The sequence below is a fragment of the Castor canadensis genome, chromosome 6 (assembly GCF_047511655.1).
Source record: "Castor canadensis chromosome 6, mCasCan1.hap1v2, whole genome shotgun sequence".
In the NCBI taxonomy this organism is placed as follows: Eukaryota; Metazoa; Chordata; class Mammalia; order Rodentia; family Castoridae; genus Castor; species Castor canadensis.
Window position 1 is genome coordinate 66,151,423 of NC_133391.1, and position 18,177 is coordinate 66,169,599.

At 36.3% G+C, this 18,177-nt stretch overlaps 1 protein-coding gene across 1 annotated transcript in view; it reads right to left on the minus strand.

The window, feature by feature from the left end:
• Nucleotides 1-18,177, minus strand: part of Fbn2 (fibrillin 2) — a 240,565-nt gene that overhangs the window by 173,277 nt on the left and 49,111 nt on the right. Inside the window, exon 6 of the mRNA XM_074076622.1 lies at nt 1,167-1,364. Coding sequence (XP_073932723.1) covers nt 1,167-1,364 — 198 coding nt within the window. The remainder of the gene's footprint in view (nt 1-1,166; nt 1,365-18,177) is intronic.

Below are 18,177 nucleotides of genomic sequence, written 5' to 3' on the forward strand. Positions count from 1 at the left end.
TGGAGTTCGGCCCTCCTATTTATGAATCCATGTGCCACCACACCAGCTTTTATTGGCTAAGATGGGGTCTTGAGGTCTTTTTGAGTGGGCTGGCCTCCAACCGTTAATCCTCCCGATCTCCACCTCCAGAGTAGAAAGGATTATAGGCGTAAGCCATGGAGCCCAGCTTCATCTTCACTTCTGACACTGCTTGCTTACATCAATTTAAAAGACTTCAGCTCTAACTTTGCACATGGTTTAGTTATAACAAATAAACCCAACTCATCACACCTCAAATAGGAGTAATATATCTGCGAATAATACAAAAGCCATTGCTATTTTCTTACTGCTACGTAATGTGAAGGCAACTGCCATTTGAGAACTCATTAGAGAGAATGTTTCTAAGCTCTAAAAATGAATTTAATAGATATGACATCAGAGAAGTAGCCAAAGAATGATAAGAATAGTGGTGATTGAAAATTAACTAAGATAATTAATCAGTAAGTATATAACCACTTTGGGTGTCTTGCACTGGAGTTGGTCTGATATGATCTTGAGTGTACACATTATTAGTGTCATGAATAGGGCTGGAGAGTTCCAAGAGATCACATGAAGATAAGATTATAACCAACCTGGGTTATGGGCTCTGAAATAACCTCAGCCAGGTGAGGGAGCACACTGTTTGTCTTTGAAGACTCTTAATAGTTATGCAGATAATAACTATTAATAGTACACTGATATAACACTACAGGGCCAAATTTGGGTGGCTCTGTTGCTTGGGTTCAAGTTCTCATGACTTGAGTAAAACAAGGAGAGAAAGGAAATGTATCTTTTTTGGGTATTTGCATGTGGGTAGTTGGGGAGCAGTTGGGGAGCAGGAGGAGTCAAGCTGTCTGGAGGAAGACACAGAGTGACCAATCTTCTCATATAAAATATTCTAAAATGGACTTTTAAATTTTCTTTAGTTTTCATTTCTCTTTCTTTTCTCCATTAATGTCAAGAGTTGAACCATAGTTATTTATTAGGTAGCTAAAATATAAACTACTCCTGGTTAAGATTGTTCACAAGGCCTTTCTTGAAAATGGGCTTTTTATTCAAGGGTTCCATCCACAGTGTCAAGTCTCCAACTCCAGTCAAAGGAGAGATGGCACGTGGTGATGGTGTACACAAGTAGACAGCAGACTCACCTTGGCATGCTCCAGTGCGGATGTTGGGGATGAAGCCCCTTCGGCAGGGTTGAGGCTGGGCTGGACACATCTCACAAGGATGGCCCCAGGCCCGACCAATGGTGGCACAGCACAGAGTCTTCGTGCAGACAATGCCTGTCAGCTGCCCTTGGCACATCTGGTTGTTGACCTGAGTGAAACATGGACCTGTCCTATAATCTGAAATGTGAGAAAATAAGACAGGTTTTATGGTTATGCACCAATCTTAAACAGTGCCTCCAAACACATAAAACGGAAACTATTCCTTCTGACCTAAGTGTCTAAAGACAAAAGCCCAGAGGGTTTCATTTTGAAAAATTCACAATTTTTCAATCATGAGACGTGCATTAAGAGACTTCAGTGTATTCTGTACTGAGATTGTAAATGGGTGGCTCATGGGCTATATCTGCTACACAGATGTGCTTTCTTGGCTAGAATAATGCTTTTAAAGAATTTAAACTGGTAGCCAACATTATTAAATTGGAAAATTTCACATGAAATTTGTATTTCTGGCTTTTCTTGGAAAAAATGGAAGTTGTGGCCATACTAGGCCCACCACGCAACGTGGCAATGGTTGGCTGAAGTGTGTTTTTCAAGGACCCTCTCCCTTATTCCCAGTCCTCTGTACCATTACTATAACCCCTGTGCCCCGAAGGCATCTGTATTAAGCACTCTTCTTTCTAACAAAGATTTACTTTTAAGACTAGAGTTTAGAAAATCAAAATGAACCAATAAAAATACATGGTTTCCACAACAAAAACATATTTGGGTAGTTTGCTGTCTATAAATATTTATTTGCAATGAGCCGATTTCCATTTCTGTGAAGTCTATTTGGTTCTATGGTCAGCTCAGTCATGGATTCTTTACAGATAAGTTAATACTGTACAATCTCTGTTCTCCAGCAGAGGACCATTGTCCAGTGTTGTTGTGATGATGATTAAATCCTCAGTAAATGTTTGCCATGTAATCTGCAAGGCAGATTCCTCTATGAATACTAAGAGCCCATGTGGTCCTTACATCTCAGAGTGTGTTTCAAGGACCAGCAGTGTCTGCGTCACTTTGTAGCTCATTAAAAATGCAGACAAAAGGCACCACCTCAGGCCCGCTGATCTAGAATCTGCATTTTACCAAGATCTTCAGGAGATCCATGCACATCTTTAATTTTAAGGACTGATTTAATGTTAAACAACTAGCATACGAACTCCCAAGATAAGAAGGTTAGATCATATAAATGTTGCATTATGGTAACACAGCTTAAAAACATATAAAACTTCAAGATTTTTTAATAAAAATGAAGCTTTCTCATATAGAGGAAAAGAATATTTTTAAAAGTTCAATACAAAGAAAACCTAGAATAGGTGAATTTTTGGCAAACTGGATTAACATTCTTTTACTTTGCACAGAACTTCAGTAAAAATAGCTCATTTTAATCCCCTCCATAAGAACAACAGATGTGCTGGTGCAAACTGCATTTCTGAAAATCATGATCTTTGGGGGATAAGTGAAGACACAGTCACTTTAAAAACAAGCATGCTTCTCATACCACGAGTTGCCATGTTATATTTTTTGAAAATCTGATTTTTCTCAGACAACTCATATGTTGCCATTTAAAATAAATATTTGGTTCACAATTTTAAATTATATTAACTTCTGAATGTCAAAAAGTCTATTTTTAATAAAAAGTTATATTTTTAGATTTGTGCATAAATATCTATGTTCCCCTTTATACTTTTAGGATTCCAGGGATGTAGCCTTCCTCTAACTTCATTCTTAAGTAAATCAACTGTTTAGGAGAGTCAGTCTTTCATTTAACTACAATACCTTCTTAAAATTATGCTCTGTGGAGCAGAGAAATATCTGGACGTGGCCAGCTGTTTGTCCTCTGCAAACGACCTTTCTTATTGAAGACATTAATTAAGTCAAGCTTAGACTCTCTTTCCTTTTGTTTACATTTTCCTACTGAAGCTGTGCAGAATATATTTTCTTGTGTGATGGCATTTTGCTTTCTGGTTGGCAGCTAATTACATTAAAGTTTAAACTTACAATCTGACCTATGCGTTCAAGATTTACTAACGTGTATGGTAATAATAATAATAGCTACAATGGGCATGAATGTATGTGGGGATCTGTTTAGGGGGATCAGAGGGAGGGAGGAGGAGGAGGAAAAGAAAGGATACTGAGGGATGAAGGGGATGGAAGTATGCTACAGATACACATGTGAAGTCAGCATAATGAACCCCATAAAACACCAAAAAACGGGAATAGGGAGAGGAAGAATGGAAATATAATGAAAGGGTGAACTCGTTTAAGGTACACTGTATCTGTGTATGGAATTATCATAGTGAAGTCCCCTCATATTATCAACGTATACTAATTCAAAAATAAAAAGGAATTAGCAACATGTGAAAAAACAACAAATACTAGATACTGAAAAGAAACTTAAATTTCCTGATCACATTAAACTACTCAAGGGTCACCCAGCTAGCTCAGTCAGTAGAGTGTAAGACTCTTAATTTCAGGGTCACTGGTTTGAGCCCCACATTAGGCAGAAGTAATTTTTTAGGGCTGGGAGCATGGCTCAAGTGATACAGAGCCTGCCTAGCAACTGTGAGGCCCAGAGTTCAATCCCCAGTCCCACCAATAAATAAACAAGCAAATAGATGAATAAATAAATGTCCTGAGCTCAACTTGTATTTTAATTATGGTTGAGAGTCCTAAAAATACCTTAATTAATTGCTATTGGCGATGCATTCTCTTCATGACAGTGTCACCATGAACAAAATATTACTGTATACATGCTAATAATTCATAGCTAAGGGTGTGAACCAGGTACAGACGGAGAGAGATTGTAACTTAATACACTGGAGCCAGTTGGCAGGAAATATTTTCCTTCATATGATATGACTAAAAAATTTTGTCCAAACATAATCTGTGGAATACAAATATTGCTATTTTGTTTTTCTAATATCTAAGTGAAATGCAGCATGTTAAGTTGTTTTATGTAATTTCACTTTTATTCACATTAATAATCGCTGCAATTAGCAAGCTCATCAAAAGCTTAAGACTATAAGACTCTTCACTGCTTTTTTTTCCCAATAACTTAAGGCAGACTTTACACATCATAAACCCATGTTTTAAGTGCACAGCTGATGATTTTTGATAAATTTATTGAAATGCACAAGCTTCATTACAACCTAGTTTTAGAACATTTTCATCATTCCTGAAACATTCCTTATACCCTTTCCTAGCTCTAGTCCCAGTAAACTAATAGTGTAGTTTCCGTCACTATGAATTTGCCTTTTCTGGACAATTCACATACACGGAGGAGTATAACATGACAGGCTTAGTGTGAAGAATAGCTGCCTATCTAGAGAAGAAAACCCCTTCTGTAACCTGAGGGGAGAAGGCAGCATGCACAGTGATACGGTGATGTAGGCACGTTTGCATGATGGAGGGAAACGAGCAGTGTTCTTTCTAATATTTTCTATTTTCTTTATGAAACAAGAGTGTCAGGTCTGTGAAGTTAACTGAGATGGTACTGAAGACAGCAGAAGAGGGAAGTGAGCTGAGAACTTAGTGATTCTTAGGTGACATCCAATGCCTTCCTATGGTGGATAAACAAGATAAATGTATGGCAGGACCAACAACAAATTTTGTGATTTTTTTTCAGCCACTCTAGGCAAAAAAGCTCACTCAGAAATGAGGGTTCATTCAGGGTTGGAGCTTTATCTGTCATATGTGAAAAAATACAGAATGTCAGGGGAGTTTAGGGTAATGTTAGCATATTTTGAAACTATAGATCATGGAATCTACACTGAGCAAGATGGGAAGCGAGGAAAAGAAAGAAAAGATAGATTAGGAAGTGGAAGAAAGCAATGAGACCAATGGACTCAGTGTTCCCATTAGGCCCTACATGAGATGAGGGAATGGTTATCATGATAATAATATACTAGCTGTCAATACAGCCATAACATTCTTCCTGTGACTGCCAACAGAATGTAATTGTATACAGTTACATAGAAACACACTGAATAACTTAGGAAAGCTTCCCACATATGCCATGAAGTAAATGTCATTCCTTGGAGTTGGCTTTTTTAGAGATCTTTTATGTTGTGACTGCAATTCAAACAATGCCACAAGGTATCCCTTATCAGTTCAATATAGAAAAGAATTGCCTGACCCTAAAAAATATGTGACAAATGTAATACTTTCCATCCATTGCATAAGTTTTAGCCTTAGGCAAGCAGGTATTTCTACTGATGGGATCCAAAGAAATGAAATAGGCAATCAAGTGATCAACTCCTGTGGGAGCTACAGACATAAATGTATACAATGAAGAATTATCCAGTGGGGGATCATCTAAACAATGTACAATATAAGGCTATTTGGAATTGTCACAGTGAATTCCCCCTGTACAACAAATACATCCTAATTAAAAAAAGAAAAATAAATAAATAAATAAATACGTCATAGCATAACTTGAGTCTAAGGAATCTGGCTATGTGAGTTTCTCCTTTGAGCAATGGCTTTTTTGATACTTTATGAATAAGATTCCATGTATCCCATTATGGTTATACTTAAGAATCTAGTGAGTGTGCCAGCTGAAATATCTGGTCACAGATACAAACAGAGCATGCAGAGAAGGCAATTTCCAACATTAGATGAGGTGATTAAAGAGTTTCCTTAAGATTTGCCCTGAATGTCTATAGCTACAGACTTCATTGGGATAAAAACCTTCAGGGTTAAGAAATCTCAAATAACTAATAGTTATCGTCCTTGATGGGTAAGCATCTTTCAACTTCAGGAAATTTTAGAATTAAGCACAGAAATGTTTAAGAGAATTATGATCATTTTATTAATGTTTTCATGCTAGGGAGCCTATCAACATTATGTACCTAAAATGCCTAACAGCATCTGGGCTATTCCATGAAACTGCCTTTTAGCCAGAAGTGAAAATAAACAATAAGTAACCTATGCAGAGTTCTAATTCTTAAGTTAAAATGTCACCATCCTTAAAGAATTAGTTCATTTAAGTGACATCCAAGGTTCTTTAAATTTGTGAGTTCGAGCATTTATACATGCCGTTTTAAATTTATTCGCTTATAAGAGTTATGTGAATACTTGGAAAAATTTCTAAGGTGTACAACTGAAGTATTTAAGAAAGACATCAGAGCTGGCAGAGTGGCTCTAGTGGTAGAACGCCTGCCTAACAAGCATGAGGCTCTGAGTTCAAACCCCAGTACTGCCAGAAAAAGACATTAGATGTATTTAATATGCAAAATAGCTCAGAAGTTATAGAGGTGTTCTTGAGCTAAGTGTGAAAATACAACCAAACACTATTTAAAGTCCTCATAAAATACTTCCTAAAATCTGTTAAGAATGTGGACACTCAGAGACATTTGTATATCCATGTTCACAGCAGCATTAGCTGCAACAATCAAAAGGTGGAAGCTATCCAAGTATCCACTGACAGATGAATGAATAACTAAAATGTGGTAAATTCATACAATGGAATGTTATTCAGCCTTAAAAAGGAAGGAAATTCTGACATATGCTATAATATGGGCATTAGACTGAATGAAATAAGCCAGTCACAAAAGAATAAAAAAGTACCTAATCAAATTCATTGAGACAGAAAGTACAATAGTGGGTGCCAGGAGCTGAGAAGAAGATAATAAGGAGTTGTTATTTAACTGGTAAGGGGATTTTAGTTTTACAAGATGAAAAGTGTTCTCTAAAAGGATGGCTTTGACATTGGTGTCTGTATTTTTAACACCAAAATAAATGTTGAACCTTTTTCATACACAGATTCACCATTAAGGGCACTGACATCCCACGTGTACCACGGTCCACTCCCCTTGTGGTGGATATGTATGTGCTTTTCAATTTAGTATAAGTGCACACAGTGCCACATGAGAAATCGGGAACATACTTTCTGACCACATGTGTTGGCAAGATTTCCTGTAAGTTAAATTACTGGCACTGGAATCAGTGGTCAAGTGTCCAGTTTGAAAACTCTTCAGAACTGCTCTCTGAATAGGCAGCACCAATTTATACTCTCATCAGTAAAGCCGAAGGAATTCTCTTCCTCAAACACTCTCCAACACTGAATAGAGGCAAATAGTCATTTTTATTCATTTCATGGGTGAAAAGTGAGATCTTATTATTCAAATGACAGCAACTCAACACATTTCTTGAAAATTAAGGAAGAAAATTAGCTCCATGGAGAGAACTTTGTAGTATCCCTTTCTATAAATGATAGCCCTGTATCAAGTGCTAAAAACATTTTTATATATGAAGAAATTAAAGGTTAGTGATTAAATAATATGTGGAGAATCAAAGAGGTAGAAACAAATGGAGCTCAGATTCAACTCTGAGATCCATTTCAGCCCAAAGTGCTTGCATGCATTTACCCTGACTCCATGCCCGCTGTGTTCATTCAACCTGAAACGTGGGTTATCTGCATTCTCGGGTTTTGATAATTGTGCTTTCTCCTAACAAATGAAAGCCTTTTGCCATTATAATGAGTACTGTCACTACTCCACAGATGCCTTCTTCTGCCTCCAAGAATAATTTCCTAACTCCCACTCAGCCAGCCCACTTTTTGCTTTTCTTTTGGTTTCTCACCTAAATGAGTCCCCAACTATCCTGTAACATCAGAGAGAACTGATCTCTCTGTGTAGTCAGTGAAAGAAACACTAGAGACTTGCTTCTGCAAATGATGAATAATTACTTTAATTAGCACAGTAACAGCACATTTTATTTCTAATTCTTCAGTGGAATGTTGACTTGGCAAAAAGAACCACTTTCACCTTTCTTTTCAGTCTTTCAAAGGTCAAGGCTACTGCTGACATCAAAGGGCATGTTAAGAATGAAGAGGCAGGACCAGTAATTAGGTGCTGGCCAATGATGCAAACAAAATTGCTAACTTTGATGTCACGTTTCATATGGATGAAAGCCATCAGAGTTGTGGTCCTAAAATTCATGGCCTATATATTTGAAGTGAACTCTCTGAAGAGCAAAACCAATTAACGTATGTTAAGATTAACAAAAAATGCTGAAGATTAAGAGCTAAATAAGATTATTTATGCAGAAGGATACTCTCACTTTGGAAAAAAGGGAGTTGAAGAGGCAAAAATATTTTGATATGAGTTAATAAGGGGGGCCAGAGATATAAAGGATTAAAACAAAGATGGATCATACGCATCACATCAACAAAGTACCAAACCATATGGTATCAAAGAAAAATGTACAATAAAGTAGTCTTGATTGTATTCCAGGGAAAGGCAATATGTGCTACAAAATATGTACCCATTATCAAAGTCAGACACAGAGCCAATGGAAAAATGATCTTTTATATCCCTTGATCCAAACACAATAAAGTTACAAGACTGAATTATGGAGACTATGAATAAAATTTTGAATACAATTAGCTGGCATAGAGTTTTTATAATAATATGTATTTGGTGTATTATTTTCTTATAGAAATTTCTATCCATTTCAATGCTGCCTGAGTGATGTAAGCTATCAAGTACATGCTTCTGAACCAATCAAATCTAACAATTACACCTTTTTCCAGAGACTGTGATTCTGTCTTGATACAGGACTTCCAGAATCATATCCTAGTAGATGAACTAAGAGTCTCTTGAGAAGATAGAAAAATCCCAAGTGATTAACTCCTGGGGGTTTCATTATCTAGGAGTTTCAGGGATATGCTGAAAGTGCAAAAAAGCAGATCTTAAGAGACCTTGCCCCTTTTATTCACTGCATAAAGAACAGGTGATGGTCAACTCATCCAGCAGGCACTGGTGGCTGTTTATCCTGAAGAGGTGAGTTATTCCTGGCTCTTATGATTGGAACCTTAAACACCAGCACCAAGAGAGGCTCAAGAGCAAAGGCATCCCCATGCATCATCTCTACAGAAAGGCCACACTGTAACACCAGTTCAGTACAACAAAAATGACCATACATTACACAGTCTTACAACTGTAATCACCAGAGAAGCTCATATAGCCTGACTAGCATTGGTAGTGAGAAAACTGACCTCAGGAAGAAACAAATAAAACTTAAAAGACTAAAGCCTTTTTTCTTTTTTTTGCTTTAGGAAAGTGAACCATTTCAATATTCAGAGACAAAAAGAACAGAAGAGGAGATGGTCATTACTTCAAGATAAATTAATTGTTTGGAAGATTAGATGTAAGAAAAAGCTTATAACATAAAGTGAAATTTCTAAGAAGTGAATGTTGTAAGAAGCAGCTAAGACTCAAGATATATAGCTAAGAGACTGGAATGTGAGTAACATGAATTCTAAAGTAAAAACACACAAAAATAAAAAACACAAATAGAAAAGTAATCAAGAAATAGTAATAAAAATTTTCTACACTTAGCCTCAGTAAATACAAGAAAATAGAAATTATACCATGCATTCTATCTGATCACAATGCATTAAAACAAGAACTCAACAACAAAAATAAAGACAAAAAACATGCAAACAGCTGGAAACTGAACAACTCATTGCTTAATGAACAATGGGTCATTGATGAAATAAAAGAGGAAATTAAAAGGTTCCTGGAAGTCAATGAAAATGAAAATATGACCTACTGGAACTTATGGGACACATCAAAAGCTGTCCTGAGAGGAAAGTTTATAGCCATGAGTGCGCATATTAAAAAGACTGAAAGATCTCAAATCAATGACTTAATGATACACCTCAAACTCCTAGAAAAACAAGAACAAGAAAATCCCAAAACAAATAGAAGGAGAGAAATAATAAAAATAAGAGCTGAAATCAATGAAATAGAAACCAAAAAAACATACAAAGAATTAATGAAACAAAAAGTTGGTTCTTTGAAAAAATAAACAAGATCGATAGACCCCTGGAAAACCTGACTAAAATGAGGAAAGAAAAAACGCAGATCAGTAAAATCAGGAATGCAAAAGGGGAAATAACAACAAACACCATGGAAGTCCAGGAAATCATCAGAGACTACTTTGAGAACCTATATTCTAATAAATTTGAAAATCTTGAAGAAATGGAAAGATTTCTAGATACTTATGATCATTCAAAACTGAACCAAGAGGACATTAATCATTTGAATAGATCTATAACACAAAATGAAATTGAAGCAGCAATCAAGAGTCTTCCCAAAAAGAAAAGTCCAGGACCTGATGGATTCTCTGCTGAATTCTATCAGACTTTTAAAAAAGAACTAATACCAACCCTCCTTAAACTGTTCCATGAAATAGAAAGGGAAGGAAAACTGCCTAACACATTTTATGAAGCCAGTATTTCACTTATCCCAAAACCAGGCAAAGACACCTCCAAAAAGGAGAAGTATAGGCCAATCTCCTTAATGAACATTGATGCAAAAATCCTCAATAAAATAATGGCAAACTGAATTCAACAACAAATCAAAAAGATCATTAACCACAACCAAGTAGGCTTCATCCCAGGAATGCAGGGGTGGTTCAACATATGCAAATCAATAAATGTAATATACCACATTAACAGAAGCAAAGACAAAAACCACTTGATCATCTCAATAGATGCAGAAAAAGCCTTTGATAAGATCCAACATCATTTCATGATAAAAGCTCTAAGAAAATTAGGAATAGAAGGAAAGTACCTCAACATTATAAAAGCTGTATATGACAAACCTACAGCCAGCATTATACTTAACAGTGAAAAACTGAAACCATTCCCTCTAAAATCAGGAAAGAGACAAGGATGCCCACTATCCCCACTCCTATTCAACATAGTACTAGAATTCCTACCAGAGCAATAAGGCAAAAAGATGGAATAAAAGGAATACAAATAGGTAAAGAAACTGTCAAAATATCCCTATTTGCAGATGATATGATCCTGTACCTTAAAGACCCAAAAAACTACTCAAAAGCTCCTAGACACCATCAGCATGGATTGGTAGAATCAACATAGTAAAAATGTCTATACTACCAAAAGCAATCTACATGTTTAATGCAACTCTCATCAAAATCCCAATGACATTCACCAAAGAGATTGAAAAATCTACCTTTAGATTTACTTGGAAACACAAGAGGCCACAAATAGCCAAGGCAATACTCAGCAAAAAGAACAACACTGGAGGTATCACAATACCTGACTTCAAACTATATTACAAAGCAATAACAATAAAAACAGCATGGTACTGGCACAAAAACATACATGAAGACCAGTGGAACAAAATAGAGGACCCAGATATGAAGCCACACAACTATAACCAACTTATCTTTGACAAAGGAGCTAAAAATATACGATGGAGAAAAAGCAGCCTCTTCAACAAAAACTGCTGGGAAAACTGGTTCGGAGTCTGCAAAAAAACTGAAATTAGATCCATGTATATCACCCTATACCAATATTAACTCAAAATGGATCAAGGACCTTAATATAAGACCCCAAACTCTAAAGTTGGTACAGGAAAGAGTAGGAAATACTTTGGAGCTAATAGGGATAGGCAAGGACTTTCTCAATGGCACCCCAGCAGCCCAGCAACTAAGAGATAGCATAGATAAATGGGACTTCATAAAACTAAAAAGCTTCTGCTCAACAAAAGAAATGGTCTCTAAACTGAAGAGAACACCCACAGAGTGGGAGAAAATATTTGCCAGCTACACATCAGACAAAGGACTGATAACCAGAATATATAGGGAACTCAAAAAACTAAATTCTCCCAATTTGAACCAATGAAGAAATGGGCAAGTGAACTAAACAGAACTTTCTCAAAAGAAGAAATTCAAATGGCCAAAAAACACATGAAAAAATGCTCACCATCTCTAACAATAAAGGAAATGCAAATCAAAACCACATTAAGATTCCACCTCACCCCTGTTAGAATAGTCATCATTACAAATACCACCAACAACAGCTGTTGGCGAGGATGTGGGGAAAAAATAACCCTCTTACGCTGCTGGTGGGAATGCAAGCTAGTGCACAACTCTTGAAAAAAATTTGTAGGCTACTTAAAAATCTGAACATAGATCTGCCATATGATCCAGCAATACCATTCTTGGGGATATACTCAAAAGAATGTGACACAGGTTACTACAGAGGCACTTGCACACCCATGTTTATTGCAGCACTATTCACAATAGCCAAGTTATGGAAACAGCCAAGATGCCCCACTATCAATGAATGGATTAAGAAAATGTGGTATTTATACACAATGGAATACTACTCGGCCATGAAGAAGAATGAAATCTTATCATTTGCAGGTAAATGGATGGAACTGGAGAACATCATCCTGAGCGAGATTAGCCAGGCCCAGAAGACCAAAAATTGTATGTTCTCCCTCATATGTGGACATTAGATCAAGGGCAAACACAACAAGGGGATTGGATTTTGATCACATGATGAGGCAAGAGCACACAAGGGAGGTATAAGATAGGCCAGAAACCCCCCCAAAAAACAAGATAGTATTTGATGTCCTCAGTACAAAGGAACTAATGCAGAAACTTTAAAGCAACAGAGGCCAATAGGAGAAGAGGACCAGAAACTAGAGAAAAGATTAGTTCAAGATGAATTAATTTTGAATGTTAACACATATGTACAGGAAAGCAATGCGAGTAAACTCCCTGTATAGCTATCCTTATCTCAACTAGCAAAAACCCTTGGTCCTTCCTATTATTGCTTATACTCTCTCTTCAACAAAATTAGAGATAAAGGCAAAATAGTTTGTCTGATAGCAAGGAGGTAGAGAGGGAGAGGGAGGGGGTGGGGACAAGGGAGAAATGACCCAAACATTGTATGCACATATGAATAAAAGAAATAAAAATTTTTTTTCTGCACTAAAAAATAAAAATAAAACAGTTTTCCATGTTCAGGTTTAAATGGCCCATAATGGGCACTGGTGATCATCTATCCTAATGAAGTATGGACATAAGTAATGAAACAATACACTAAAAGAAAGAGACTCATGCCTACCCAACTCTGTTATCACTAGTGGAAAATCTGAAATTTCATTTTCTATATAGAAAGCCAAGAATAGTGGGTGATATACTTTCCATATAAGAATGAATACAGAATATTTAAACATTCTGAAATCACCATAAGAAGTAGACTCAAGTAAAAGGAGAAAAATAGAGGAGATGAACCAATTTGGTTAATATGTATATGGAAATGTCATAAGGAAACTCCTTGTAGAGCTATCTTAAACAAACAAAAATGCCCCCTCCTTTTTTTTTCCAAAAAATGGGGAATAAGAAGGTAAAACAGGTCCCGTCTGGGGTTGGCATGAATGTGGTGGGAAGGAAGATATAAGGAAAGGGTGCAGGAGACTGAATGTAGTGAAAATAATATGTATTCATATATGAAAATGGAAAAATGAGACACAAAATCATTCCAGGAATAAGGGGAGAGGGAGACAAAGAAGAATGATGAAGAGTGTGAATTCAACTATGATATATTATAAAAACTTTTGTAAATGTCACAATGTACCCCCAATATAACAATAATACAATAAAAAATTTTTAAAAATAAGATTTAAAATGTAAGAAAAAGAGCCTCATGAAATCTCTGAACCTTTGAACTGTAAGACTAAAAGATAAAAGAGAAAAAAATCTTTCCATTTCTAGAGAGAATAAATAAATAGGCTACCTTCAAAGAAGATGAAATAGACTAGCATTATTTTAATTTGTAGCATGTAGAGGTTAAATACACTGAAATGACATTTTGGTTAAATTTGTAAATTTTGAGAAAGGAAACAAAAGAGCAGTACAATAAGATAAATAATAGCCTGAAATAATAGTTTTGGGAAATGGGAGATGGGGGACTATTTGCCTTACTGAAGACTTAGAAATAAATCATTCCTATGATCTCAGTAGTGGAGCAGAAGGAGTGAAATAAGTTGTCTTGATGTAAGAAAAATAAGTATCATTTAATTTAGATGTTATAAAAAAGTTGTAGTAGAGGAATGGAGGTTTCAGTATAATGGTGAAGGATAGGAAGGTAACCATTAGTTTAATGAAGACCATGGCAGAACTTTTTGATTTATGAAAAGGGGCAGCGGAAATAGAGGAATCAAATGCAATACAAAAACAAAAATTGCTAACAAAGGTGAAAACAGAAAAAACACAAAAGATAGTAACTGGTAATATATAAAATACATTGACGGGAATGAAGCCAAACACATTAAATTTACAAAATTTATGAATAAGCTTAGTTTTTAATCAAACTAATCATGGTTAGATCTGATTAAAGTAACAAAATTGAGCTCATCTGTTTATATGAAAATGATCAAAATGAAATGACAAAGAAGATGGGGAAATAAACATAAGGGCAAAGGAAATGATGAAATCCAATTTATTTTATGTATGTGTAGAAGTAGCAATAATCAATATGACGTAGATTGGAATTCAAAGACAAAAGCATTAACTGAAGGGCTGTAGATATAGTTCAGTGGTAAAGCATTTGTTAACATGCACAAGGCCCTGAATTTAACCCCAAGCAACACACACACACACAGACACACACACGCAGACACACACACACACACACACACACAAACACACACACAGCATTAACCAACTCTAAAAGAATATTACATGAGGCTGAAAATGAAAGGATATAAAAAAGATGTGAGATTCATATACTAAAAGGTACAGTGAAATACAATAGAGCAAAAGTTTCTAGAAATACAAGGAGAGAATGTTTCAAATATGATAAAGAAAATAATCAAACAAACAAAAATACAATGAAAATTTTGCCTTCATAGATGGATTTACAATTTCATACCATATAAACTGAGAAAAATATTTTTTTGTTTTCATAGAATATTTACTGAGATGATCAAATATTTCATCATAAGCACCATTATTTCAATGAGATTCACTAGATCCCTACAATTTCTGTTTCATCTTCTGGAAACTTTGCAGTGTTTGTATAGTAGGATTTTAGGTAATGTGGCTGATGACTTACCACCAGACAAGAACATCTTGTGCTCTTTTACAAAAGGGATCACAAGCAATTTTAAAACTGTAGAATCTGTCTGTAATATGAAATTGACCATTTTAGAGAAATAACTTTTAGCATTTATAAAATTTCACACCAATGTGGTTTGCCATCCTATATAGTTGTGTGGTCCAAAATGGTAGCCACTAGCCACAGGCAGCTTCCTCAATTTAAACTTAAAATCTAAATTACATAAAATAAACATTCAGTTCCTAGCCACATGCAAGGTGCTCAGAAGCCACATAGTGGTTAGTGGTTACTGTATTGGACAGCACAAAGAATATTTCCAGCATCCCAGAAAGTTCTATGAATGTACACTGGAGTAGCTGTCTCCCAACACCATAGAGAAATGCAGAGTTATACAGCCCTTGGTACTGAGGCAATGGTTATTTGAGAGTTATGTTTGAAACTAGGTGGATTCAGATAGAAACTGCAATGAAATTCAAAGGAACTCTGGAATTGTAAGTTGGCTGTCATCAAAAAATACCTAACAAAAAATGTTTTGGAGTTAAAAAACAGTTTTTACAAGAACTTTTCATTATTATTGCTTGTGTACATGTATGTGAAGATAGGCAGAGCATGCATGTGTAACAACCATGAAGTATTCCTATTGCACTAAATCTGTACAATTGCCTTACTTTGTTGGCAAGAACATCTTTCCTTGAAAAATGAAAGACCAAGCTTAAGACAGGTTAAACAGTTTTTCCCAAAGCCATGTATTTGCTACATAAGTGAGGCAGTTTTTATGACAATTGTGTCTATCAACAAAGTTCATGTTTTTAATTATACTCTGCCTCTCCCAGTAGCAGCGATCATCATGGCACAGAGGTTCTGTGTTTGATCAACAGTTATTGTTCTGAATTAAACGCACGTTTTTGTAGGACTTGTTTTTGTTTCAGTTTTTGGCGGTACTGGGGTATAAACTCAGAGACTTGTGCTTGCTAGGCAGGAGGTCTGTCTTTTGAGCCATGTCCCCAGTCCAAGAGTAGCTCAGGCTGGTCTAGAACTGGTAATTCTTCTGCCTCATTGATTACCAACATGTGCCACCATGACCACTAAATGCACTTTTTTGCATGCATTTATTCCTTTCCAGAATAAGGACTGTAAGCACCTTACTCTATTGATAAATTAGCTTGGTTTACTGAATGCTTCAGTGGTTGCTTTGATATACCTTCAAAGAGCCACCATGTCTCAGATTGCTGAATGCCTGCCTGGATTTTGAGTGTCCATTGCTGTTAGAATGCAAATCCTTTGCAGCTATGGTACTTCTCTTTCAGCAGGTACTCCACGGCATCACAGCCCAGCACACGTCAAGCTGCTATCAGCACCTTAGCTGCTGTTCTCTGAGTGGGCAGAATATAAATAAGCATTACTTCAGTGCTGAGAAAGGTTGCATTTGTTGGTGTAGGACTCCAGAAAATGCTAGCCAAGTGTCCAAGAAGGCAGACACACTATCTACAGAAGATAAATTTGTACTGCTCAGTAAAATTCCAATTTAATCTGCAATGTTAGGTAGTTGCTAGCAGTCTTTGTTGCTTGCTTCCCCATAAGTATCTAGCCCACCCTGGATGAGGCATTTAAAAGTATTTTAAGAACTATAAAGGATTATTTAAATTTTAATTATTTTCAGTAATAATTTTAGGGATCATGAGATTCATAGATAAGGAAATAAAATTCCAGAAAGTTTCAGCAACTGGCCTCAAGGGCAAAGGATTTGATGTAATAGCTTAGGACTCCTGACTCATTCTCCTGCACTGTCCAACACAGAATGGTAACTGGAAGTCTACAACTGATGGGATCTAAAGTGTAAAGAGTCTGTCAGGACAAATACACCTGCTAAGCTGAGATCCAGAAATATGGTTTAATTCAGCATTTAATAAAATGTGGTCAATGGAATGCCAGTTCCACAGAAAATTAAGAGTATTATGTCAAAAAAAGATTATATGTTCAAATATATTAGAAAATAGAGTATAGCTGAGGAAAGAGGAATCTTTTCGCACGTTTGTAGAACTAATGTACTCATGTGCGTTATTAACTGCTGGGAGGAGGCTATCGTAAGCAGTCTTCAAAAGTCATTTATGCATAAAATGTTTTTGTTCACTAGCATTGCTGAGGACAATGGTGAGGTGAAACACATTTTGGCGAACCTTATCTGACTTCATTGGCATGTGACTCCCTTGTTATATCCTCCAATGTGCCTGCCTGACGTGAATTTAATGAAACAAAACTTCCTATGTGACTGACTTTCTTCCAGATGACATCACTACTGCTATAAATTCTGTGGAGAATGTGGTGGGAAGCCTGGGACATGACTGGGACACTGTGACTCCTAGCAGTCCCCAAATGACCCTAAACTGCTGATAGTACTGAAAATAGGTGTAAGTGATCGTAGGTCAGAGTTTTCTGTGCTTCCTCACACTGTTTTTTATACACCAGTGGTCACCTCTATTCATTTAAGGCCTACAATCTGATGTCCCATAATTGGCAATGGAAGGCCTACAGTTCCATATTCCTGTGCAGCAATGTGTCAGCAATGCAGGGCAGAGGAATGTGGCACGCATGTATCACATTCACATATATGCTGTAGAGTCCATTTATAGAGTGACACGCTATCACTATTGTAGATTTAGTACATGTTAACTTTTCTAGTCACCAAAATGCCACCATGAAATAGGTACTAGCTTTATGCCTACTTCAGAAATGAGGACACTCAGGTACAGTGAGATTAGGTAACTTGCTGGAGGTTACGAATGTAAAAAGTATCTGAATCAGAAGTAATTCACACAATTACCTTTCTTAAGTCTCAACTTGAAGCTGTCAATAATACTTGATGTGAGACATCTATGTTTATTCCACATGGTATTGACAGTTTGAAGCAGTTTATCTGCGTTCTGGGAACCTCAGCAAGGTGTCACATTTTGTGGCATTATAATGAAGCATAATGACAGTGACTGAGAGCAGAGGGTAACAGTCAGAAAATTTTGGATTCACAAGCAGAGCCTGAACTTCACCTGCTAATCTGCTATGGTC